The sequence below is a fragment of the Elephas maximus genome, chromosome 3, assembly GCF_024166365.1.
Source record: "Elephas maximus indicus isolate mEleMax1 chromosome 3, mEleMax1 primary haplotype, whole genome shotgun sequence".
NCBI lineage: Eukaryota > Metazoa > Chordata > Mammalia > Proboscidea > Elephantidae > Elephas > Elephas maximus.
Window position 1 is genome coordinate 169,699,230 of NC_064821.1, and position 27,040 is coordinate 169,726,269.

Below are 27,040 nucleotides of genomic sequence, written 5' to 3' on the forward strand. Positions count from 1 at the left end.
GCAGATGGCACTTTCCCATAGTGGTCTCTTCACACTGAGATCTAGAACTCACCATTTCCAGAACCAACATCACTCTGCTTCTCAGCTTAGATGATGCCTCTAAATTTTATTCCCTTCCTAGCCACCCAGCCACAACCAGCATGTGCTGTTGTGCCCAGCCCAGCGATTGTTCTCATTGGGCTCCTAGCCACAGCTTGGTTCCTGGAAAAAAGTCAGCCCTTGGGAAACAGCAATTAACTCTTTAAGGTCTTCTCTTCCTCCCTCCCCAATCCCTTGGACTCGCCCCCAGACTACCACATGTAAAAAAAATCTCAACCTTATAATTTTTTCTACTAATTGCATCTGTTAGTTGATTGATCTTTGATCAAGTCCATGCATTGGGTTCCTGCTCTGTGGCTAACACTGAAGAGGAATCACAGAATGTTAGAATGGAAAGGGCAAGCCCAAGTCTTCCATCATTTTACATATGGGGAAATGGCTTTGTCTTGGTCCATCAGAGTTATCTACTTTTCCTCCATTATGGAGTCTTCAGATACTCAGTGGGTCTTCCTTCCTCCCCCACTGTTATGAATGGAATTGTGTCCCCCAAAAAGATATGTTAAAGTCCTAACATCTGGTACCTGTGAATGTGACCTTGTTTGAAAATAAGGTCTTTGAAAATGTAGTCAGTTAACATGGGTTCATACTGGAGTAAGGTGGCTCTTAATTCATTTGAGTGGTGTTTTTATAAAAGAGGAGAAAACACAGAGACAGACAGAGGAAGTACAGCTATGTGAAGATGCATCTACATGCCAGGAAATGGGAGGGGCTACCAGAAGCTGGGAGAGAAAGAAATGATCCTCCTCCAGAGACTTTGGAGAGAGCTTGGCCCTGCTGACACCTTGACTTGGACTTCTAGCCTCTAAAGCTGTGAAAGAATAAATTTCTGTTCTTATAAGTCACCCAATTAGTGGGGTTTTGTTATGACAGTCCCAGGAAAGTAGCATACCTACGATGTTATGAAGCCAAGGAGGCTGGAGAGAAGAAGGAGACAACGCAAGAGGCTTTGGAGCACAAGGAGTGGGAAAGGGGACAGTGAATAAAAGGAGAAAAAGTAGCTGCCCTGAAAGCTCAACTAGGTTTTCCTGGGAAAGGCTCACCACAAGGATCAACTGCTTGCCCATTTTGGTGGTATGTCCTGAACCTGAGTTCCAGGCCTGTCTGAGATCTCACTAGCTTTTTACAGGGAGCACACCAAGCGCTCCTGCCCTGTACCTGGCCCCCTACAGCAGGCAAGGTAAAGACTTAGGAATAAACAGGCAGGGGGTAACGTTCAACTTCCCTTCACCCTCTGAATCTTATCTGTGTTTCCCATCTTGGGTAATCAACCCAATGACACAATGGAGACTCCATGAGAACAACTTCAAAAGTGAACTGGCTATTGACTAAAGGTACATTTAGCAAATGGCATAGCTGGCACACAAATGAGGCTGGCCTGGGGTTCAAAGTCACTGCAGGGTCAGAACAGGCCCCACACGTCAAAAGAGACTAGCTGGATCCTTGGGGAGGAGTATGGGCAATGGAAGTCAGGCAGCCACCATTCCGTGGTTTATCCCTAGGGGGACAATAGTGGGGAGCCCCTGCCTACCTCTCTCCTCCTTGATTCGATAACAGCAATAGATCTTGGGTAGTAGCTAGAAGTTTGTAAGGTTCCAAGAAGTTTGGAGTAATAAAGCATTATTTTTCAAGCTGCTTCTATTTAATTAAAAAAAGCCCTGGTCGTTTGGGGTCTTAAACACTAGCAAGCAGCCACCTAAGATGCATCAATTGGTCTCAACCCACCTGGAGCAAAGGAGAATGAAGAACACCAAAGACACAAGGTAATTATGAGCCCAAGAGACACAAAGGGCCACTGAAACCAGAGACTACATCAGCTTGAGAGCAGGAGAACTATATGGTGCCTGGCTACAACTGATGACTGCCCTGACAGGGAACATAACACAGAACCCCTGATGAAGTGGGAGAGCAGTGGGATGCAGACCTCAAATTCTCATAAAAAGACCAGACTTAATGGTCTGACTGAGACTAGAAGGACCCTGGAAGCCATGGTCTCCAGACCTTCCATTAGCCCAAGACTGGAACCATTCGCAAAGCCAACTCTTCAGACAGGGATTGGACTGGACTATAAGAGAGAAAATGATACTGGTGAGGAGTGAGCTTCTTGGCTCAAGTAGACACATGAGACTATGTGGGCAGCTCCCGTCTGGAGGCGAGATGAGATAGTAGAGGGAGGCAGAGGCTGGGTGAATGGGTGCAGGAATACAGGGTGGAAAGAAAGAGTGTGCTGTCTCATTAGGGGGAGAATGAGTAGGAGTATATAGTAAGATGTATGTAAGTTTTTGTATGACAGACTGACTTGATTTGTAAACTTTCACTTAAAGCACAGTAAAAATTTAAAAAAGATTTACAGCCTTGGAAACACTATACAGAAGTTCTACTCTGTCTATAGGGTCACTATGAGTCAGAATTGACTCAACAGCAAAGTTTTGGTTTGAGATTTCTGTTTAACTGATGATTGCCCAGTTCAAATAAAACCAATAACCAAACCAGTTCCCATAAAGTTGATTCTGACTAATGGCAACCCCATGTGTGTCAGATTAGAACTGTGTTCCACACATATTCAATTGCTGTGACCTTTTGGATACAGATCGCCAGGCCTTTCTTCCGAAGTGTCCCTGGGTAGATTCAAACTGCCAATCTTTATTTAGTTGATAAGCACTTAACCTAACCATTTGCACCAAACAAGGACACCACCCAGTTCACATAGGATGGGAAAAATTCTCCTGGGATAAAGACATTTCTAATTAGGCTTTGATTCAGAAGGAAGAAGCAATAAGACCTGGGAGAAAGTCAGGAGTCATATAAATCAGAAATACCAGTACAAAAATGCACATGAATCAAGGCTTGGAGAATTAGGGTAGTTTAGGATCTGCCTCCCCCTACCCAGCTTCTGACTTTGCTACCCACACAGAAAGGGAAGCCCCCTACAGGCAGCCCACCAGGACACTACGTAACAGGTTTTCAGACCATGTCTAAGGTACCCTAGTCCCAGTCGGCAGTGAGAGGAGCAAAGGAGCAGGCTGCGTTCCTCCAAGGAGGCCTGGATTTACCTCTGGCATTGACACCAGCCACAGGGCATTACCCATACTGATGGAATCCCATCCAGGAGAGGGTGGTGCTGCTGGCTCCACTCCCAGTACACCCGAGAGGAAGTGTAGCCATACCTTCCACTTAGAGATCTCCACTGAGAGGTCTCCTCAAAGGGGTTGTTTGGGGGAGACTGCTGAGCAGGGTCCCTTCCCAATTCCAGACAAACAAGAGGCCCTACTTGCCTTAATCTTCTCCCGGATGTTTGCAAAGCAAATGGTTCTCTCCTCATAATAGGTATACAAGGAGGTTCCGTAGAGTTCAGGGCTTGGAGCCCAAGACACAGACCTTTCTTCAACGGGCTCTTAGGCTTCATGAAAGGCCAAGGGTAACGTGCTGAACAGTTGTCTATACTCTATCTTGTGCCCCAGTGCAACAGCAGGATAATAGGAGTAACTATAAACACTCCAATAATGTTCATGATGTGCTAGCAGTAAATGCCTAAATGTTTTACAAATATTAACCAACTTAATTAACCCTCACAGCTCTGGGAGGTAGGTATTCTTACTACCCTCATTTTACAGATGAGAAAATGGGGGCCAGAGAAGTTACTATTTTTATGCAAATAACATGCACCTTTTAGTTTATTTGCCAACTGTGCCCTCCCCCTGCGAAGCATTTTAGTAAGCATTGCTATGCCATCTTTTTTTTTACAGGTTGCTGTAAAGAAATTAGCAAAGAGTGCTTACCCCTGGGGAGGGGGGCACTGCTGGCAAACAAATGTAGAAAGTGCAAGTTATTTGCATAAAAATATCGTGAATAACTTGCCCAAAGTCATGCAGCCAGTAAGTTAGTGTCAAAGCCAGAATGTGAACCCAGGGAGTCTGATTCCAGACTATGCTCTTAATGACTTCACTCTTCCTCTTCTTGAGATCCTGGATTACCAAGGAACTTAAAGGATTGACCCAAGAGTTAGGGATCAGAGAGGTGCCTCAAGCAAAGTAATGCCTATCTTGAAACTGGGGTGGCATTTAGGAGGACTTTGGAGGCTAACTTCTCTCAGTCTCCACCAGGCTTGCCACCCCCACTCCTTTTTATGTACAACTGATATTTTTTCAGCCTGAAGGAAGGGGCTATTCAAGCCCCCCAAAAAATAAAATACTTGGGAATAAATTTAACAAGAGATGTAAAAGACCTGTACAAAGAAAACTACAACACTACTGCAAGAAACCAAAAGAGATCTACATAAATGGAAAAACATACCATGCTCATGGATAGGTAGACTCAAAATTGTGAAAATGACAATTCTACTCACAATGATTTACAAATACAATGCAATACCAATCCAAATACCAACAACATTCCTTAAAGAGATGGAAAAACTTATCGTTAACTTTGTATGGAAAGGGAAGAACTCTGGATAAGTAAAGCACTATTGAAAAAGAAGAATAAAGTTGGAGGACTTATGCTACCTGACCTCAGAACCTACTATACAGCTATGGTAGTCAAAACAGCCTGGTACTGGTATAATGACAGGTATATTGACCAATGGAACAGAATTGAGAACCCAGATGTAAATCTATCCACCTATGGTCACCTGATCTTCCACAAGGGCCCAAAGTCCATCCAATGGGGAAAAGACAGCCTTTTTTAACAAACGATGCTGGCTAAACAGGATGTTCATCTGCAAAAAATGAAACAGGACCCATACCTCACACCTCATAAAAAACTAATTCAAAATGGATCAAAGACCTAAATATAAAGCCAAAAACGGGGTAGTTCATAGAAGAAAAAGTAGGATCAACACTAGAGGCCCTAATACATGGCATTAACAGACTACAAACCACAACCAACACACAAGCTCCAGAAGATAAGCTAGATAACTGGGACCTTCAAAAAATTGCTTATGCTCATCAAAAGACTTCACCAAAAGAGTAAAAAGAGAACCTACAGATTGGGAAAAAAATTTTGGCTGTTACAAATCAAAGGTCTAATCTCTAAAATCTACAAGAAAATCCAACACCTCTCCAACAAAAAGACAAATAATCCAATTAAAAAATGGGCAAAGGAAATGAACAGAAACTTCACCAAAGAAGATACTCAGGCGGCCAACAGACACATGAGGAAATGCTCACAATCTCTAGCCAGTAGAGAAACACTAATCAAAACCACAATGAGATACCATCTCACACGGCATTACTGGCACAAATTAATAAAACAGGAAATGACAAATGTTGGAGAGGCTCTGGGGAGATTAGAACTCTTATGCACTGTGGATGGGAACACGAAACGACACAACAATTTTGGAAAATGATATGGTGCTTCCTTAGAAAGCTAGAAATAGAAATACCATAGGATCCAGTAATCCCACTGCTAGGAATATATCCTAGAGAAATAAGAATCATCACAAGAATGGACATATGCACACCCATGTTCACTGCAGCATTGTTCACAACAGCAAAAAGATGGAAACAACCTAGATGCCCATCAACAGATGAATGGGTAAACAAACTGTGGTACATACACACAATGGAGTATTACACAATAATAAAGAACAAAGATGAAGCTGTGAAGCATCTCATAACATGGATGAATGTGGAGGGTATTACGTCAGTGAAATAAGTCAATCACAAAAGGACAAATATTGCATGAAACCACAACTGTAAAAACTCATGGAAAGGTTTCCATACATAAAGAAACAATCTTTGATGGTTACAAGGGAGGGAAAGGGTGGGATGGAAAAACATTTAATAGACAATACATAAGTGGTAACTTTGGTGAAGGGTAAGACAGTACACCATACTAGGGAAGCCAGCACAACCTGTACAAGGCAAGGTCATGATAGTTCCATAGGCACATCCAAACTCCCTGAGAGAACAAACTATTGGACTGAGGGCTGTGGGGACCATGATATCGGGGAATATCTAGCTCACCTGGCATAACATAGTTTATAAAGAATATGTTCTACATTCTACTTTGGTGAATATCATCTGGGGTCTTAAAAGCCTGTGAGTGGCCATCTAGGATAATTCACTAGTCTCACTCCTTTGGGAGCAAGGAATAATGAAGAAAACTAAAGACACAAGGGAAAGATTAGCCCAAAGGGCTAATGAACCACATCTTCCATGGACTCCACCTGACTGAGTCCAGTACAACTAGATGGTGCCCGGCTACCACCACTGACTGCTTTGACAATGATCACAATAGAGGGTACCAGTCAGAGCTGGAGAAAAATGCAGAACAAAATTCTAACTCAAAAAGAAAGACCAGACTTGCTGGCCTGACCGAGACTAGAGAAACCCTGAGAGTATGGCCCCCAGACACCCTTTCAGTTCAGTAATGAGGTCATTTCTGAGGTTCACCCTTCAGCCAAAGATTGAACAGGCTTACGGAACAAAACAAGATGAAAGGGGCACAGTAGCCCTGGGACAGGGACTGGAAGTCAGAAGGGAACAGGAAAGCTGATAATAGGGAACCCAGGGTTGAGAAGGGAAAGTGTTGGCATGTCACAGAACACTGTGTGTACTAACTGTTTTATGATAAACTAGTTTGTTCTGTAAACCTTCACCTAAAGTACAATTAAAAAAAAAAGTATGGGGCCATTCAAAAGCCATTTTAGAACTAATTCTCTAGTATTCTTACCCTCTATTTCAGATCAGGTCACCGCCTCTAAGCCTGTCTTCCACAGAACATGGTGCTGCCATGTTCTGAGATTTGATCTAGTTGCCACTGCTTATTAGACATGTGATCTTACATTTCCTGAACCCCAGTTAGCTCATCTGCATGGGGGTTACATAACCTAGTTCACAAATCATGAGGATCAAATATACGCATGAAAGTGTTGTTTCAGTCATTAGGATAAAAATGATTTTTTAACAAGGAAAGGATTGGAAGGGAAAGGAGAGGATGGGAAAAACACAGATCATCCTGAAATTAGAGCGTCTGAACCCAGAAACAGCCTTATGCCTGAGCAAGAGGAATCCCTATCTTGGGCACCATACTTTAGATCAGGGGGTGGTGAACTTTTCTATAAAGGGCCAGAGAGTAAATAATTTAGGCTTTGAGGGCCATATGACCTGCAAGTTCTCAACTCAGTAGTAGAAAAGCACCCATACACATTATGTAAACAAATTGGGTGTGGCTGGGTTCCAATAAGGTTTTATTTACAATAACTGGCAGTGGGCTGAATTTGGCCCGGGGCATAGTTTGTGGACCTTTGCCTTAGAGGGTTCCACTGTGGTCCTCCTCCAGCTGCACCCTCCTCATGAGGTGGGGAGACTTCGGGGCTGGGGCATATCCACCTGGAACTCACATCCATCCCCTTCTAAAACGCGATCCAGATACCCAGAACTCCCTGCCCAGACAGCCCATGCCCACTTTCAGGGCCTGCACAGGATTTTCCCTGGTTTCATCCTGAGGGTGGAGCACACCACTGGCGGGCACAGACCCAGCCCTGAGGCTCTTTGTCGGGGGTATAGACAAAGTGCGATGCAAAGGCTGAGATGTCCACAGTGTGTGTATGTGAGATCCCTGCTCTGCAAGTCAGAGCTGGAAGAAGGAAGGTGTCCCAGTTATCTAGTGCTCCTATAAAAGAAATACCACAAGTGGATGGCTTTAACAAAGAGAAATTTACTCTCTCCCTGTCTAGTAGGTTACAAATCCAAATTCAGGGTGTCAGCTCCAGGAGAAGGCTTTCTCTCTTTGTTGGCTCTGGAGGAAGGTCTTTGTCATCAATCTTCCCCTGGTTGAGGAGCTTCTCAGTGCAGGGACCTCAGGTCCAAAGGATGGGCTATTCTCCTGGCTCTTGTCTCTTGGTGGTATGAGAGTTCCCTATCTCTCTGCTTACTTGTCTCTTTTATATCTCAAAAGATACTGATTTAAGACATAACCTAATCTTGTAGATTGAGTTCTGCCTCATTAACATAACAGCCTGTAATCCTGCCTCATTAACATCATAGAGGTAGGATTTACAACACATAGGAAAATCAAATCAGATGACAAAATGGTGGACAATCACACAATACTGGGAATCGTGGCCTAGCCAGATTGAAACACATGTTTCTGGAAGACACAATTCAATCCATGAGCGAAGGGAATTCTGGTGCAGAATTCTGATAAGCCTGAGAATTCTAAATTCAAATCAGATCTTTTAGGCTGTTATGAAGGCATATTTGTCAATGTTAAAATATAAATAATATTTTAACAGCTCATTAGCTCTTTTAAATATTTAGACATACGACATACAAGACTCCGCTTGTACTCTAGCCTTGGGTTCCACGAACGGTAGGGGTAGGACTGCCTTACACCACAGGGTAAACAAAAAAAAAAAAAAACCAAACCCATTGCTGTTGAGTTCGGCTCACAGCAACCCTATAGGACAGAGTAGAACTGCCCCGTAAGTTTTCCAAGGAGCAGCTGGTGGATTCAAACTGCCAACCTTTTGGTTAGCAGTCGTAGCTCTTAACCAGGGTTTCCCCACAGGGTAAAGGATTGCACAAACGAAGCCACACTTGCTGGAGCACAAATATTTTCTTATTGTGCCTCAGGACAAGTCAGTAGCTGCCGGAGTCCAAAGCCAGGCCCAGTTTTTGGTCTGGGAGAAAGTCAGGGGAAAGCTTGGAGAACAGAGATCTTGAGGTCAGTCTGGCAAGGTGAACCCCACACGAGAATTCCTGGAGAATGAGTAGGCAACAAGGTCTCCTTGCCTGCTCAGCTGTAGATGAAGCCTAGAAACAAAAGGAAGAATACTTCAAAGGCCAAGTCAGTAACCTGAGGCCTGAATCAAGTTACTGAACCACAGATGATCAGAGTTAGAAAGGAGCAGCCCAGTCATCTAGACAAGGAGTTTCCTTGCTGTCCTGGGCCCTTTTCCAGGAAAAGCTCCTGTGCTGGAACAATGGATCTCACAAAGGCTAGCTGGTTAACAATAGCTCTTCCCGTCACAAGAATGGATATATTCTCCACAAGAAGGATACACAGTGCACCCAGGGAACATGGAGCCCAGGTTTGGAGGAGCAGCAAAGTCACCTTCCTCAAGGTAACAGGTAGGCTTGAGCAAGAGCATATCAATAATGACCTTGCAAACATAAGACTAAGTAAGAACAACTGTGGATGAGGGGAGGGAGCATTCGTAGTGACTGAGACCGGGCTCCTCATTAGTCCAGCCAATTGAGGAAATGGTGGCAGATTCATTTTAATTTAGAAAATTAAAACAGACTGATGTTTTTTGTAACCAGAATTGTGGTGGAATCAATGTTTACCCCCATTACACATGTAAACAAAGTCCTTAGCTCAAGTATGTGCTCAATAAGTGATAGCTCAATTTATTTTTGTTAATATTCAAAAAGTCTGTGGAATACCTCCATTACCATGAGACCAGAAAAAATGGATGGTGCCTGACTACCATTACTGAATGTTTTGATCAAGAACTCAGTAGATGAATCCTGATCAAAAGGAGGAAAAGCACGGAACAGAACTTAAAACTCATATGGAAACCAAACTTACTGGATCCATCGAGACAGGGGAACCTCTGAACCTAATGCCTGGAAATAATCTTTAAACCTTTACTGAAACTTTCCCATGAAGCCATCATTAAGCTAAATAACAATTTAGCCCAGTTAATAAAGAATGTTTGCCTCAAGCATAGCACTCTTATGAAGAATTATCTATGTGAGTATAAACTGACAACAGTTAACCTAAAGTACAGAAGAGAACTTTAAGGGGCAGAGAGCCTAAATTAATGGTGATGTAAAAAAAAAAAAAAAATTTTTTTTTTTTAACAATATGGGTAGAGATAGAATGGTGACACAATGTGAAGTATGTAACCATCTTATTGAACTGTTCATGAAAATTGTGAATGAATGTATGTTTGGTTGAGTATATTCTCACCAAAAATAAATTTTTTTAAAAAAAGAAATTTTAAAAAATGTCTACGGGAAGCATACCAAACAGACAGAGCCAGCTTAGTTGATCAGAAAATAAGGCTAAAGGTCCAAGATGGCATAAGAAAGGGCTGGCCTAAATATGTGTAGATGATCTCCCCCAATCTCCTGTACTCCCTTCTCGCCACCTCTCTGACCACTCCCAGCCCCAGCCCCAACTCAGTTACCTTCATAGAGAGCCAAGGCTTCTTTTGACAGCCTGGACAAGAGGGTAGTGACCCTGGCTGCAGGACTTGCCAGTGAAGTCATCCATGTCAATAGACCAGATCATGGCCCCTCCCAGGTTTAAATTCTTTAGAAACTGAACCTGAGGGAAGCATAGACATACATCAGGAGGTTAGAAGAGGCCCTTAAAGGCCCATAACCCAAGTCAGGTTCAGAAAAGGGTCTGAGATTAGAGTTCAACAATAGACTTATAGGTTAGATGGACTTGGGGACTTCCTGAAGGGAAGGGTGAGCTCAGGTTGCTCAGGGTTGCTTATGAGAGCATGAGAGAGCCATCCACTATTAATGACCTCTTGTCGTGGCCCATGGAGCCACCACACCCCAGGTCCAGCATTCTTGGAATGTCTGAAAACCCTCCAGGATCAGAGGTAAAAACCAGAAGCCACGATTGAGACAAGAGAGCTGTATTTGTCAATTACACTGATAACACCTGCCTGCCCCAAGATTAGAAGGCAAACAAGTGTCTTAGAAAGGTCTAAGAACTGGTAGGTTCAGAAAGCTGAAGACTCCTTGTAGGTAGTCCATGAGGACTAAAGGACTTGTCCTCAGATGACTGACAAGGTAGATAACCACTCTGTATAGACAGCATTGTCTCCTTCATTCCTTTCACTCCTCACTTTTCTCCACCCCTCACTTCTCCATTTGTTCTCAAGCTCCAATTATTTCTGGCATCCCTTCTACCTACCCTGCCTGTACCGCAACTCCACACTAAGGTATGGCTTAGCGTCACCACTCAACTTGGGCTACGGAGCCTACTAGTTCCTTTCCTAGAGTCTGGGGTCCCAGATTCTTCTCTCAACACAGAGTACCAGGGCATTTCACCAAGCATCCCATTCCCCACTCAAAAGACTATTCTCCCACCCCCAGAGCCTCTTGCCTACATACCTTGGTCTCCACACTCTCCACATCATCATAGCCGACCCACTGGTTTCCTTTAACTGCATAGGGAACTTGCTGATCCTGCATTCTTGTGATGTTGGCTCCTTGCAGGAACTGGCAAATCTGAGGAGTGGGGAAAGAAAGGGGTCCGTGATGGGCTCTTCTTGAAACTTACTGAGGTAGAAAGGGCAGGTAAGCCACTAGGGGGCTGTGGAAAATATCAGAACCTTTATCCCAAGGACCAGACAATGAAGGAAATGACCCCATACACTGTACAGAATGAATGGTTCGAGGTGAACTACCATTAATTGCTTATGCTAAGGCCTCATCAGGAAGAATCATGAGCAGCTAAAAATCAGAAAATACTTGAGTTCCAGATCAGGTTCTAGCACTGACCAATCAACCATCTTATTTTTTTGTTTGCAAAATGGGAATAATTATAATAATGTCTCCTTATAGTATTGCTATTGGGATCAAATGAACTAATACATGTTAAACACACACACACAAAACTTCGAATACAGTGAAGTGCGGTACGTATGTGAAGTATTATGATGACCATAAACATCAGTTCCCACCTTGTAGATTATCCTTATTTTAATCCCAACCACTCTGTCCCATTCCCAATCTCCCCTATCCTGGGATACCTCCTTCCATCATCAGCCACTTTCTCTTTCTAATAGCATAAGTAAAAACAACTAAAAAGGATAAATCTTCAGTGAAAAAAAAAATATATCCCCATGTGACATAGAGAATTCATTTTGGAATGTTTTTAGATTGTCTGTCCTATAGGGTCACTATGAGTCGGAATCGACTCCACAGCACTGGGTTTTTTGTTTTTTATACTGTGCTTACCTTAGTTAGGGTGGAAATAGACAGTTGAATACTTACATAAATATCAATTTATCAAAGTTATAATTAAGACCTAAAGTGATAAACTGAGCAATACAATTAAACTTTCTGTGGGATGGGGAAGTGCATATCCAGTGGTCCATGGTAAAACTCTACCAACAGATTGTGACCAGTGACCGTTCTTGACCTTTATATTAAGAATGTTACCACTATCAACTTAGAACTACCTAGTGGTGGGTCATTCTCTCTCCTTCCCTCCCTCCAATCTGTCAGGGAGCCTCAGATTCACTGAGGACGTTCATGATGACCCATGTCCCTTTCCCCTTTGCCAAATGAACTGATGGTGCCTCAGTCTTCCGTGTGAATGGTGAAGTGAAAGACCGAACAGTACAATGACTGAGTCCTTGAGTGGGTGCCAAGTCACTCAACATGGGCTCGTGGTATATCCACACCCATGATGACAGGTCAAGTTAGGGCTGCAAGGGGAGACAATGAAGGATCCTTGGATGTAGGATGATATCCTTTTATCCGCCCAATCAACTCCTACCCATCCTTCAAGGCCCAGCACAAATACCTCCTCCTCCATGGACCCTTCCCCAGTCACCCATCACTGAACTCCTAGCCGTGTGTGCCACTCATTGGCCACTTAATCACATCTTATTCTGAAATACTTCTGTAATTTTATTAAACATTATAGTTATCTTGTTTTTAAATTCTTGTTTGACTAGTTATATTTATATTCTGCATTCTTCCCACGTTGACGGTCAGCCCTTTGAGACAAGAATGGAGAATTACTTATCTCTAGCTTTCACAGTACCCAGTATTTGGGATATAAGAGCGCTCCCAGGGTGTCTGTTGATTGAATTGTTGGTTGATTTCCAGTATTCCCTGTGCCTTTTATTTATTTCCTTAGAATGAGGAGATGGTCTAACAGACTGAGCAATTTTGACAACAATCTCAGTGATGCCAAATCTATCTGCCTACTGGGCAGAATCTGATCCAGATTGCTGAGGGCCCAGGGAGCTTTCAGGTACCTCGTAATAGGCTAGGAAGCCTGGAGACTTAGTGATGGGGCCAGCAGCTCCAGGCCTGGAAGCAGAGGCCCCCACAGAGTTTTCTGCAGAGGCCAGTGTGAAGGTGCGTCCATATGTGGGGATGCCCATGACCACCTTTTCTGACGGCATTCCTTTATTTATCCAATATCCCACAGCATATGCCTAGAAAAGGAAGATAAACTGAGGCACAGGGTGTGAGTGTCCATTCTTAACCCCCCCTCCAAATTCCACAGAGGTGACTGTTTATTACCTTCTGCATCAGTAGAGTGTAGACAGTCCCACCAGGACCAGAGTGCTTTATTCTAATGATTTAAGGTTTGCTGGCACTAAAAGACTAGTTCAGCTTTTTCTAGGTCATGAAAGAAAGCTGAACAGTGGATCACAAAAAAAAAAATTAGGCAAGTGACCTAGAAAACATGAAATCAAGGTTGTCAACTGTCTGTCTTTCTCCTTCGTGTCAATTGCCATGGAATTTGCCTATACTGTGGCTAATGGTGCTTACTGAGAAAGATGGGGTAAGATGACTGTCAGACTCTTAGCCTGTGAGGCCTCACAAAGACCTTGGACCCAAGGGGTCAGATCAGGAAGTAAAAGACTAGCTTTGGCCATCTTGCCCTCAAGAACAAAATAAGGTGCTAGACAATGATCTCTCTCTTGATGTTTAAAAATAGCCCAATATTGAGGAAGGAGTGAGAGAGGCTGATGTGATTTCACCATGTGGAGTCCTAAAAAACCCAAACTAGAAATCAGAAGATCCACTTCTGGACTGACCAATTCTGTCACTGTAAATGTGAAGGCCAGGAAAAATGCAACTCAGAAAACATTTTTCCTCCCAAAATTTTAGAAACACACAACCATGTATATGTACCAAAACAACAGCAACACTAAAAATTGCTGAGGGTGAAATTTTTTGCTTAGACTTTCCATTTCCCATCACTTTCTGGGACCTCCGTGGCTGTATGGGTGACCTTGAGCTGTCACTGAATGTGCTAGGCTTCCTTTTCATCGTCTGTGAGTGGGAGTAACATTTTCTGCCCACTTGGCCTCACAGAGTTATTCTGAAGATCAAATTAAATGGGGAATATGGACAGGCACTGAAGGGTACCAAGTTCTGTACATCTGTGTAGGACCAGGAAATGTACTGAAGAATCAGAACTCAGAGAAGACTGGGATGGGTGACACACTGAGCCAGACACAGAGCTTATGGCAACTACCAAGTCTTCTGACATTTTCTGGGTGGCATTTTAATGGCATCTGGTTAAAGCATGTCTCCTGTACGTACTAGTCCCCAAGGTCACCTGAGTCCCTCCTGGGCACTTCCTCAGTTTGAGAGGAACATGACTCTAGATGTACAAAGCTCTCCTCAACTCCTCCTGAGCACCCAGGATCCCACTATGCTTCCTCTGCACAACTCACCACATTGTAGTAGGAGCTTGTCCCTCTGTCTAGCTACCCCTTTCTCAGAGGGCTGTTGTGGCCAGTGACGAGGGGCTTTTCCCAAGATCCATGGAAGTCAAAGGACAGGAGGTTGATGAAATCTAGTTCTCTGAAGTGCCGAAAGCAAAGGAGGAGATGTTGTGATGAGCAGAGCTAGAAACAATTTTACACAACAGGTTTCGAGTGCAGTTAAACCAAAATCAAACTCGTTGCTGTGAAGTTGATTCCAACTCATAGTGACCCTACAGAACAGCAGAGAACTGTCTTATAGGGTTTCCGAGGAGTGGCTGGTGAACTCGGACTGCCAATTTTTTGGTTAGCAGCCCAGCTTTTAACCACTGTGCCACAGTTAGAGGACTGAAAGTAGTCACAAAGAAGAACTTCCTGACTGAATGGTGTGGGATTAGGGCAGTGACCTTCATGCTCCCCCTCCTCCTCCCATTCCTCAGGCATACCAATGAGCATCACTTGCATGGCCCAGGCTGGAGACAAAGGGATGGAGGTGTTCCTACATACTTACTTTGCCAGTTTCTCTATTTGATAGCTGTTATCAATCTCCTGCCTCCCTGCAGATACTCCTGCAGTCAAGAGAAGCCTCTCTTTTCTGGATTTTATGAAGTCCTTCTGAAAGGCCTCTGCTAACTCCTGTGAAAAACAAGGCATCAGATCCCCCTCCCAGAGTACAGAGCTAACATTCTTGTGTGGGATTATGAAGTTTCTCAAACCTCATTAGACATAAGGGGTCAACCATTTCCCCCCTACCCCCAGATGGTGATGCCTTGTGCCTGTATCTGCCCAGGAGTGCTCCATATTGGAGAGTGTGGAAGAGGACACCTCAGGCAGAGGGAGGGAGGAGGATGCCCCAGCCTCACTGTATCCAGAAAAGTGAGGACACCCAAGAAAGAACTGTCTGGGTCTTCTGATAAATCTGCTGAAGCAAACCCTCTTCTATGAGGCTATCTCAGCACCCCGGGAATTCATTCTATGGCCCCATACTGTTATATGGGTGGTGTTTTGTCATTATAGAAGGGGACTCTGTTATTTCGTGTTGTCTCTAAACTGGGACCAAGGGCTTTTCCTCATCAGTGGGGGCTTCTTGAAGGCAGAGGCTGTGTCTTCCCACAATGCTCAAGCTCTTCTTTTCCCCTCTCCTGGTGTGTTCATATTAAAGGCACTGAATGTACCTTTACATGAATTTGGCTTACATGAATCAGCTCAGTGAAACGAGTGCTGTCTCTCAGACCTGGGTAGATCCAGCTTATGTCCAGCCCATCAAAGTTATGGCTCCTTAGGAATGGAATTACAGAGTTGATAAATTCCAAGCGTGATGCAGAAGAATCAACCATGGGGTGGAATCTGTGTAGAAGCAATAAAGGTGTTCTTTGGAAAGAATAGGCAATACCTCTAGCAAAACAATTTTCACAGAAATTCTAAAATAGTCTTTCCTTCCCCAATATCCTCTCACCGTTTGTCTATCCCATCTCTCTCCTTATCCTTTTGATACAGATGGGGAGACAAAGGCAAGCATTATGGGCTTATGGATGATTCTTGGGACTGATAATTGATTAGGTCATGTTGTGGATTGAATTGTGTCCCCCAAAAGTTGTATTGAAGCTCTGGACTCTGTACCTGTGGGTGCGATCTGTTTGGAAATCTTAATTTCTTCTGTTATGTTAATGAGGTCATACCAGATTAGGGTAAGCCCTAAACCTAATCACTTCTGTGTGTTATACATTTTTTATATTCTGCATACCACCCACCACAAAGCTTGGTTTTAGCAATAATATAACCACAGTTATTCCAACTATTGAGCCCTTATTGCATACCAGCACTATGCTGAACAGTTTATATGTGTTGCCTGGCCTCACAACATTACCCTAAGGTAGTTTCTATTACTATTCCTATTGCATAGTTAAAGAAAACTGAGACTTAGAAACTTTAAAGAACTTGCTCGCGGTCATATGGCTTGCATATATGGCTAAAGGGAAACCCAAACCCGATTTGTCTATCTACAAAGTCTAAATCTGGCTTTAATTACTAAACTGGCACTCAATTTATCAATAAATCATCTATTGAATGAATGCATTGATGCATGCATGTAAGAATGAATGATGAAGACTTTTTTTAATTGAATAACAAATTAAGCAAGTATTATAACAGGGAAAAATTTGAGAATTAGAAGGATCATTGCCATTGAAACCCATTCATAATTGAAAGGAGTTCATGATATGGTTGATGCAGTCCCAAGTAAGTCAGGTAACCTCGTCCTTCTTCTTTCTGCTGCGGAAATTGAGTTGCTAAGCATTCCATAATCTGAGAACTGGTAGAGACTTCAGAAATACTACTACAATTTCTAATACCATCCCTTATTTCATAGATACAAATATTCAGGACCAAAGAAGGAGAAGAAAAAGGAAGAAGAGTTGATACTCATTGAATGGTAACACTGAGCCGGGCACACGCCAAGTATTATCTCATTAGAAATTCTTATAACCACCTTATGAAGTAGTTACTGTTATATACATTTTGCAGATGGATAAACTGAGCTCAGAGAGGTTTGGTAACTTTCCCTAGGCCAACCATCTAAATAGGTTTTATAGCACCTAGTTCTTTTTTCTGCCTACTCCTGTTGTAACTGAATACTGACAAGCCCCGTGAGGAAGTTGTACTATCAGAAGGCTACTTTTGAAATCTGAAAGCCTCTGGTGGCTGAATTTAAGATGCCTGGATTTTTTAAAACATTTGCACCTTTTTTTAAATTAAAGCAGAAAAATTTTAAATTAGATTAACTGTTGTTGAAGGGTGCAAAAACGTTGCCTTTCATCCTTCTGTAAATCAAAAAACCAAACGTGTTGCTGTTGAGTAGATTCCAACTCAAACCTATAGGACAGAGTAAAACTGCCCCATATGGTTTCCAAGGAGCAGCTGGTGGATTCGAACTGCTGACGCTTTGATGAACAGCCAAGCTCTAAACCACTGTGCCACCAGGTCTCCTTATCCTTAACCAAAAAACCAAAACCAAACCCAGTGCTGTTGAGTGGATTACAACTCACAGCTACCCTACAGGACAGAGTAGAACTGCCCCATAGAGTTTCCAAGAAGCGCCTGGCAGATTTGAATTGCCAACCCTTTCGTTAGTAGCCATAGCACTTAACCACTACGCCACCGGGTTTCCTCCTTATCCTTAGGTACTTGTATTTATTTAGCTGTTGATGTAAATGGAGTATCATTTCCATATGTTAGGAACTATAATTTACAATGTTTGTTTCATGTTAATGGCTATTTACTTTTAAGCAAAGTGGACTTGATTGTCTGGTATGCCATTCTGTGCTCTTTCTGGCCATTGGGCCACACAACCATGACCTAGAGCTTCAAGGGCCATAGGCTCCTGCTGGCCAAGGCCCAGTTTTTAAGTGAAAATATCCTACCCCTTTCCACCTCCATGGTGCAGTCAAACCCTCAAGTAATTTAAAAAATCGCATTTCTCAATTAAAGTAATTTCCCTATAATTCACAAGGTAAAAAAAAAAAAAAAACCTTCATATAAATTACTGAGAGTTTACTGAATTCTGCTCACCATTCAGTTTTCCCCAGGCCTTAAGTGTCTGGGCATATGCTAAACTCCTGCAGAGTTATTATAAAAAAAAAAAAAATTTTTTTTTTTTTTTTTTTAATATAGACACCAGAAAACCTAGTGTTGTGCCTCAGCGTGGTGACAGAACTCGGACCAGTTTTACCACCTGGGCCAAGGGAAGACCCCTCAGTGCCTAGTTCAATGTCTCTTTTCCAGAGGAGGAAAAGTGGTGATGATAAGAATCACCCAGGAGAATGAACAAAAAAAACAGAGATTGCAGTCTTACCTTTTGGAACCAAATTCGTACCCCCCAATAGACAAGAGAATTTTCAGTTTGGGATTCCTGCAGCAGAAGAATAAGCTGATTATTATTATCATTACTATTTTTTTACTGACAGGGAAACCTTTGCCTAGAGGTTTGAGTTCCTGAAGTGAAAAATGTGGCTGCTTAGCAGCTAAGTTCAGTGAAAGAATGGAGCATTGGGGAGAAGAAAAGACTAGGTAGAATCAGGATTACACCCAAGGAAATACATTTAAATGAATGAATAAATAAGGTGGTTGGTGGGTTGGCCTTAGGCACTGGTGTAAAACTGACTCCCCTCCCCAAAACCCACCCTAGATGCTCCCACCCCCAGCCTACTGACTCAGTTTTGACACTGTTGATGGTCTGGTAAAGCACTGCATCGTTCTTGCTGGTGATGACGATCTTGTTGTTACTGACTCCCGCAAACGAGTAGATGAGGTGAGAGCATAGGAAGGGATCAATGTTCTCAGGGGTGAACTTTCCTGGTTCCTGCCGGTCCTGGGACCAACTGGTAAAGTAGCAAACCAGTCGGTAGGCAGATCCTGGAGTAAAGTGAAGAGAGCCAGAGATTCTAGCGCTGTTGCCTTAGAGCCCAGAAAACCACAAGCTTCTCTCCAAAACAGCCATTGTTTCCTTTGTTTATTCAGCCAGAGCCTCTGATGGTCATTCAACCTGAGCCGTTAGTACTGGCTCTCAAACTCCAGTTAAGAAATACATTGAGAGATAGAGATACCTTCAATATGTAAACCACCACGGAGCACTAAGTTTCGGTGTGTACGTTTGGATGAATGACACAAAGATAAGCAGAGAAACAGAGAGGATCTATGCTATGTATGTGTGTACACACACATACACATACAACATTAAAGTTATATATACAGGGAAGAGAGAGACAAAGAGAAAAACAGACTCAAAAATTGAACCAGAACCACAAATGCACAAGAAGTAACAAAATCTCAGAGGCATAAATATATTAGTGTCAGAGAGTGATCAAGAGAAAAACAGAACAAAGCAGAGACAGAAACCAAACATCAGAAATGGTAAGGGGACCCAAGCAGTAGTGACTCATAGGCTACTCACCCCCTTGAAGCAGCAGCAAGACCACTATACCTGTAGGAGATGGGTAGAAAGGGAAATCTGTTGAGTTATATCTGGTTCTTCTCTCCCAGACAATGGTGGTGGGCACATGGGTGTGCCCAGCCTAATTTCCTCTAGGCTTTTCAGCCACAGCTGCTGTGGTCTTTTTACAGGGCCATGAGGTCCCCAGCCCTTAGGTGCCTTTCCTGAAATCCTAGGCAGAAACATTTTCCAAACTGTTATCTAATTTGCTCATTCACTTATTTAACCAACAAACATTTATTGAATCATGTGCCCTGTGTGTGGTCCTGGGCATTGAGGAAGTTAAAATGAAGTTGATGCCATCCTGCAGTCAATGAGCTCACAGTCTAGTGAGGAGTTGGATAGGTGTATAGGTAAAGTGATCATACGGTTTACTGTCCACTGGGACACTCTGGAGAGTAAAAAGGACATTATTAACAATTACCCTGGGGCAATAGCTTAAGCCAGGAGTGTTTTAGGCAAATTGAGATGAATGGTCAACCTGCGTAAAGGCAACTAACTCAAAACAAGGCAAGATGAATTGAGATGTGTGAGCCAGCTCTAGCAGTGTTCTAAGCTAACATGTTTGAGGTCATACCCAGCCTCTTCCCCACAGGACACCTCTCCTAGAAGGACCAGTGAGATCATTCTATCCTTAATTTACCCTCCTAAACGGAGGGAAAGAGCAGGACTCTGAGTCCTGGACACTTCACCCAAGGGGCACGACTCCTTGAACTGTGTGGTTCCTTTAATGGGAACATTGTTCAGACTTACTCATACTAAGACAACTTGGGGGTCTGAAAATGGAGAAAATGGCAGTTAAAAAGGAGAGAGAACTTCACTTGACACAGTTGCTGGAACTGGTGTCTCCTTCCCAGAGCACGGGGCTGGGAAACAGGGATCCAGGCTTCTCTCCTGCCTATTCACATCCCTTTTAGGCAAAGGCAGGAATCTCTGGGTGGCACAAATGGTTAAGAGCTTAGCTACTAACTGAAAGGTCAGTGGTTCAGATCCACCCAAAGGCATCTTGGAAAAAAGTCCTGGCAATCTACCTCCAAAAGATCATAGTCATTGAAAACCCTGTGGAGCACAGTTCTACTCTGACACACATGGCATCTCCATGAGTCAGAATTGACTAGATGGCAACTAGTTTGTTTTGTTTTTCAGGCAGAGGCCAGAATAGGTAGAAAGCCGGTTCTCCATGCACCGGTTAAGTGATCAGGAAAAATTCTGATTGCAAAATCTGCTCTTGAGCCAGCTTTTAGAACCCTTCCCCAAAGTGCCGCTTCCGTACAGGGCTGAACACATCGACAGGAACACCAAAGGCTCTTGCCACTACCAAGTGGGCCTCTCATGGCGTGAGAGTATAAGACAAAGTGAAAGAAGAAAGAGGTAAGGGCAAATGAAACTGAAGTAGAGAAAATACATTTTCTCTAGTGTTTTAAATATTAAAAAAAAAGGGAATATATTTTCTAGTTTGTTTTAGTATAGCTGTATAAGCTGTGATTAATCTCTAGCTTTTAAAAAATGGCGCAGGTTCTGTTCAAGATATAGCTGAGCAGCCTGTTCCACTCTTAAACATAACAAAAACCCTAATACCTTACAACATGTTTTCTCCTATTCAAAATGGGTGATTGAGAGCTTGACATGACTAACATAATGATGCTGTAAGTAATCTCTAAACATTTTTTTATTACACCTGCTGCGCCGGTCTCTTCCAAAGGGGTGCGGAGCTCTCTCAGCTCCTGTGGCCTTGGTCTCTCTTCTTTTTTTCTTCTCTTGAGAAATGGCCTTCAGCCTGTAAGATGGCAGCTAGAAAAGCTGCCTGACATTTTTAATCTACATCTTTCTTTCTTGCTCCCTATCTCAGCCAGAGTGGACTTGGCAGAACAGTTCCACTAAATGAGAGATTCTTATGAGTTTTTTCAGCTTGTAACAAACATACTGATTAGAGTCCAGATGCCTGACATGCATATCTTTAGTTTAATAAAGAGTTTCTTGTAGTTGTTTTGTGATGTATAATACCATCTGTGGACTACGTGCTCAAAACATTAGGTAACCCTGACCTTCCCCCTATGAAACTCTTCCACTAGCTCTTTAGAACTAGACAGAATTTGGGAGAAATTTAACCCCCTCTGTCTCTTCAATACCCGTATTCAGTAAAGCTCTTACTGCTTACCTCCTCCTGTCTCAGTATTGTCTTTGCGGCAGGTGGCTTGAACCCGCAATTTGTGGTAAAAAAAAAAAAATGGCTTCTTTGTCTCTACTGGTGGTGTAGTGGTTAAGAGCTACGACTGCTAAATAAGAGGTCGGCAGTTCGAATCCACCAGGCACTCCTTGGAAACCCTGTGGGGCAGTTCTAGTCTGTCCTATAGGGTTGCTATGAGTTGGAATCGACTTGACAGCAACGGGTTTTTTTTTTTTTTTTTCCTCTATTAGACACATCTCTTTCCCTCCTTGTTAATTTCTCTTATTTACCCATAACCAGAACCCAAACCCATTGCCACGGAGTCTATTCTGACTTATAGTGACCTTATAGAGCAGAGTAGAACTCTCCCATAGGGTTTCCAAGGCTGTAAATATTTATGAAAGCAGACTTTTGCATCTTTCTCCTGCAGAGTGGCTGTTGGGTTCAAAGCTCCGACCTTTGAGTTAGTGGCCGAGCACTTTAACCATTGCCAGTAGAGCTCCCAGCTCTGTTTATTTACAACCTCATCCCCACCTTCATCCAAATTCTCAGCCATTCTGTAAGCCAGAGAGTTTGGGATCAGAACTTTTGAACCAAAAAGGGGATTTTAGAAAACATTTAATCCAACAAACCATTAGCTGATGAGAAATATGGGGCTCCCCTAAAGTTCTAAAATGTACCCAAAGCACACAGGAAAGATGTTGGAACAGGCTGCTCAGCCATATCTTGAACAGTACCTGTGCCATTTTTTTTCCCTTCCCTAGCCTGTCTCTGTCTCCAAGTACGATTTTGCTGTTAGCTCATCTAAAAGTTAAAAGTTAACCAATGTTTCCCCTAGGACCATGGAAAAACAAGTGATATGGATCTAAGCCTGTCAAACAGGACGATGCTCACCAGGATGGCGCCAGTCACCACCTGGGCTGATGGGATACTGGCAGGAAAAGATCAACATGTTTGAGATGTGACCACTGAAACTGCACAGAAAGAGAATGGACATTCCATAAGTTCCTAAAACCCATTTCCCCTTTTCCCTATAAAACCCCGGCTGGCCTCCAGTTTCTTGAGACAGGTTTAGGAGGAGATCATTCCCCTCTGTCTCCATATATCTATATATAACAAAGCTCTTGCTACCCACCTCACCCGTTTCAAGAATTGGCTGTTTGCAGCTGGCGACTCTATCTTGCGAAATTGCAATAACAATGTGACTCCCAAGACAATACTCATACATCAAGAGAGCTTGGTCTCTGTCCTGACTTGAGCTCCAGTTTGGTCAAGAGGCACTTCAGTGAAAATGAGCTCATCTCAGGTGCCCCAAGGAACTCTGTTCACTGCTGATCCTTTATCCATTTAGGAAAGATCAGATGGTTTACCTAGGACAGTTGCACTAACTCAATAGTTTTGGGTAGGAGGTAAACAGAGAGGCTGAATTCTCAGAAGAGGAACAAGATCACTTCTTCCAGAGGTCTATCTACCCCTTGCCTCTTCACTAACGTCCGTCCCCATGCTCACCTGCCCAGAGAGACTTTTGGTCCATGCTGATTGCCTCCATATTCCTGGCCAGCTGCCTCTGGGATGCACATACCCTGGGCCTTTTATGCTCTGAGGTTGCCACAGCCTGTTCTATGGGAAGCAAGCAAGAAGTGCAGGAGATTGCAGGGACTTCCCAAAGCACAGCTGCCTTGTGCAACTTCCTGGCAATGAGACCCAGGTTTGAGCAGATCAAATTTTACCTGTCAGAAAGATGCGATGGGGGCGGCCATTGAAGGGCCCTTTCATCCGGTCCCACCCTGAAAGGTAGCTAGTCGCACTCGCACTCGTGGCCCTTCTTCCTTGTATCACCCTCATGCCCTCAAACCTACCTTCCCTATCATCCAGGATCTGTCCTCTTTCCTTCTCCTCCCTCTGCATTCACATCACCTCTGGCCTGCTTATTCTCGGTTATTTAGTCAGACATCTTATCAGCCTAGATGGTCTAGCCCAGCAGCTATTCGCCTACCACCTCCTTTTATCACCTTCTCTGTGTAGCCTTTTAGGCTTCTCACCCAGGCAGAGTTAACTGGTTCCTCTACTCAGAGAGATTTCTTTTCGTATCTTCATTCTAACATTTACTACATTGTATTGGTGTTTATGTCTATTTCCCCACCTGATTGTGCAATTAAGTACAACGAGTGGGGATGGGGTAGGGTGGGGTATCCTCGACAAACGTTTATTGAGGACACTCCTTAACTTGTTAGAATTGAATCGTACTCCAGATTCAAAGATTCAGATTCTCAAGGCCCTGCATGTTCTGGTCCATGCCTAGCCCTCTCCAATCTCCTCTTAAATTGGCTCTCTTTCTTTGTGTGTGTGTCTCTGTGTGTGTGTCTGTGTGTGTGTGTCTGTGTGTCTCTGTCTCTCTGTTTTTGTTCTCACGCTATACGCTAGTCTAACGAACCTTCCCACATTTGGTTTCCCATTACCAGTTGTCTGTCAACTTGAGAGAGAAAAATGACCTAGATCTGTTTTAAATCCTGCCCAGGGAAGAGCAAGGCGTCCCCAGCATTGAAAGTTTGCCGTTCGGAGGCACAGACCAGAAAAAACAGGGGCTTATGGGGGAGCTGTGGCTGGTTATTTTTAGATTTTCTGTGTTGTTGTTATTTAACAATGCTAAAATGAACATCGTTGAAAATATCTATCCTTTACATATGTATGAGCCTCTCTATAGGACAAATCCCTAACAATGGAATTGATGGATTAAAGAGCCTTTGCCTTTTTAATTTTACTAAAAAAAAAAAAAAAAACCTAAACAAAATCCACTGCTGTCAAGGCAATTCCAACTCAGCGACTCTATAGGCCAGAGTAGAACTGCCCCATAGGATTTCCAACGCTGTAATCTTTAAAGAAGCAGACTGCCTCATTTTTCTCCCACTGAGCAGCTGGTGAGTTTGAGCCACCAACCTTTAAGTTAGCGGCCAATTGTTTCAACCACTTCCCACAAGGACTCCTTTTAATTTTCATAGCTACTGCAAAACTGCCTTCCAAAGAAGTTGTACAGCATTCAACTTTGCTATCTTGGCCAATCTGACAGGTGAAGTGTTGCCTCATTGTTTTAATTTGCATTCTTTGAGTAAGTGTGATCATTTATGTTGATGCGTCATTTCTTTGTCAGGGCACTTACCTTCGTATATTCTTTGCCCCTTTTTCTATTGGATTTTTCTCCTCTTTTCTTTATTTGGAAGAGATCTTAATACAATAAATAAATTAGCCCTGCTTTATATATTAAATAAAACTTGTCAAACATGATGCAAATATAGATTTCCAGGTTGTCTTTACCTTTTGGTTTTGGTATTCGTGGCCATAGCATTTTTAACTTGTATATAGTTAATAATTAGTCTTTTTCTTCATGGCTTCAGGCTTTGGTGTCTTGGTCCAAGATTTTATATATATGTGTGTGTATATATACATATATGTATTATTTTTTAACTTGTGATTCCACCTAATACTTTCTGATTTATTTTTTACGTTTTAATCTTTGACCTATGTGGAATTAATTTTTAAAAATGCAAGTGGATCCAGCTTTTTTTTTTTTTTAATAAATAGCTATCTAGATGTCTCAGCATCACTTATTAGATGTTCATCTTTTCCCTACCAATGTGAAAAGCCACATTCAATGCTACAGATTCCCATATGTACTCAGGTTAGTTTTTTTTTTTTTAATTCTCTGCCTCTATATTCCATTCATTGATTATAGGTGCATTTTAATTGTATACATACTTTACATTGTATACAATGCTTTACATTGTATATATAATTTTGTTTCTGTTTGTTAAATTTTTAACATTGTATTATTTCGCACACATTTCCTGAGAACATTTTCTTTTGCATAGGACCATATCTAAAAGGGTCCTCCCAGATGCGTTACATGTGACATAAAAAAAACAAAACAAAACAAAAAAACATTGCCATTGAGTGGATTCCAACTCACAGCAACCTATAGTGTTACCGGAATAAGGTTCTTGCCTCTTACTGGTCAAAGCTTTATCGAAGAGGCTTGAAAGCAAAGACAAGGAGGGCCTAAAGCAATGCTTACCCCTGTCTCACAGAACAAAAAACCCACCCAGGTTTTTAAAAATTCTTGGGTGGGAAAAGATTCATGTTTATTCACAGGCATAGGTGGGGATATGTTAACTGCAGTGCTCACACAGCGGCTTTCTAAGATGGCGCCTGTCCCGGAGGCTTCTGGGATTCGTAGCAGGACTTACTATGGGGTATCGCGCCTACGCTGTCTCTCTCCCCGTTTGATTCTCAGCTGCTGCTGCAGCCTCTCACTGCCCCTGGTGGAAGATCACACAGCGGTCACAGGTGGATGTTCTGCGCATGTCCCTGGGGCTAGTTTTCTCCAGCTGTTTCTGAAAGTCAACTTTAAAGAAGTTTGTGGGCTGTTTTTAGATACCCTGCCCCACTGTTCTGGGGAATGGCTTTGTTTCTGGGCTCTGGGCCATTTCCTGTTACTTCGTTTGCATATTTGGGGGCCCCTCTGTTCCCTGTTTTCTGTTCCCTGTCTTAATAGGACAGAGTAGAACTGCCCCATAGGGTTTCCAAGACTGTAATCTGTACAAAAGTATCTTTCTCCCGTGGAGCAGTTGGTGGATTCAAACCGCCAACCTTCCAGTTTGCAGCTGAGCTGCTTAACCACTTCACTACCAGGGCTCCTTATAGCCTCAAAATAATAAAATAAAATAAACTGTTTAATTAAGTCATTTGGTGTGATTACCTAATCACAGAATACTAAAGCTGATAATAACCTTAGAGTTCATCAGGCCACTTTGGAGAAAAGGAGAGGGTATACCCTATAGGGCAATGGTTCCCAAATAGTGGTCCTTGGACCAGTGTCAAAACACCAGCTGCAGTCAGAGGTAGGAACCCCTGGGATTAGCTAAAGTTTGAGGCTATTCTGAGATAATCACATTTGCTGAGTTAGAGCTTGGTAAACCAGGAGGCTTACTACAATACTCAGGGTAGGATTTCAATAGTTTCTGAAGGAGGGAAAACAAACAGTTATTAACCCAATGTTGGGTCAGAAATGTGCTTTAGGGACTTGCTTGAGGAGGAACTGTAGATCCCAGTTCTGCCAGAAGAAGGCAATGCACATGAAGGATGGTTATTAAACTGAGACACTGTCACAGGTCCAGATAAAATCCTGGGTCCAGGTCCCTGCAGTGCTTCCCAAGCACCAAGCCTGGATTTGGGACTAGGGAACGGGCCCCCACAGCAGGAGGCCAGGAAAGTAGCTCCCTCTGGTGGAGGCTGGCAGGCGGCGCTGCACTTGCTGGGTAGGTACCGTCTTCTGCAACCTCTGGTTTCTTGGGTTTCAGAAGTCTCA

General features: G+C 43.0%; 1 protein-coding gene across 1 annotated transcript; it reads right to left on the bottom strand.

The window, feature by feature from the left end:
• Window positions 1-7,218: 7,218 nt before the first annotated feature.
• LOC126073435 (chitinase-3-like protein 2) lies at window positions 7,219-23,507 on the bottom strand. The gene is given in 12 exon segments (XM_049880093.1): window positions 7,219-8,852; window positions 10,235-10,374; window positions 11,178-11,294; window positions 13,058-13,240; window positions 14,495-14,624; window positions 15,036-15,160; window positions 15,721-15,871; window positions 18,375-18,431; window positions 18,733-18,934; window positions 19,473-19,502; window positions 23,188-23,298; window positions 23,409-23,507. Coding segments are annotated over 11 exon segments (1,290 nt in total). The 5' UTR covers window positions 23,455-23,507; the 3' UTR covers window positions 7,219-8,852; window positions 10,235-10,236.
• Between the last annotated feature and the right edge of the window lie 3,533 nt (window positions 23,508-27,040).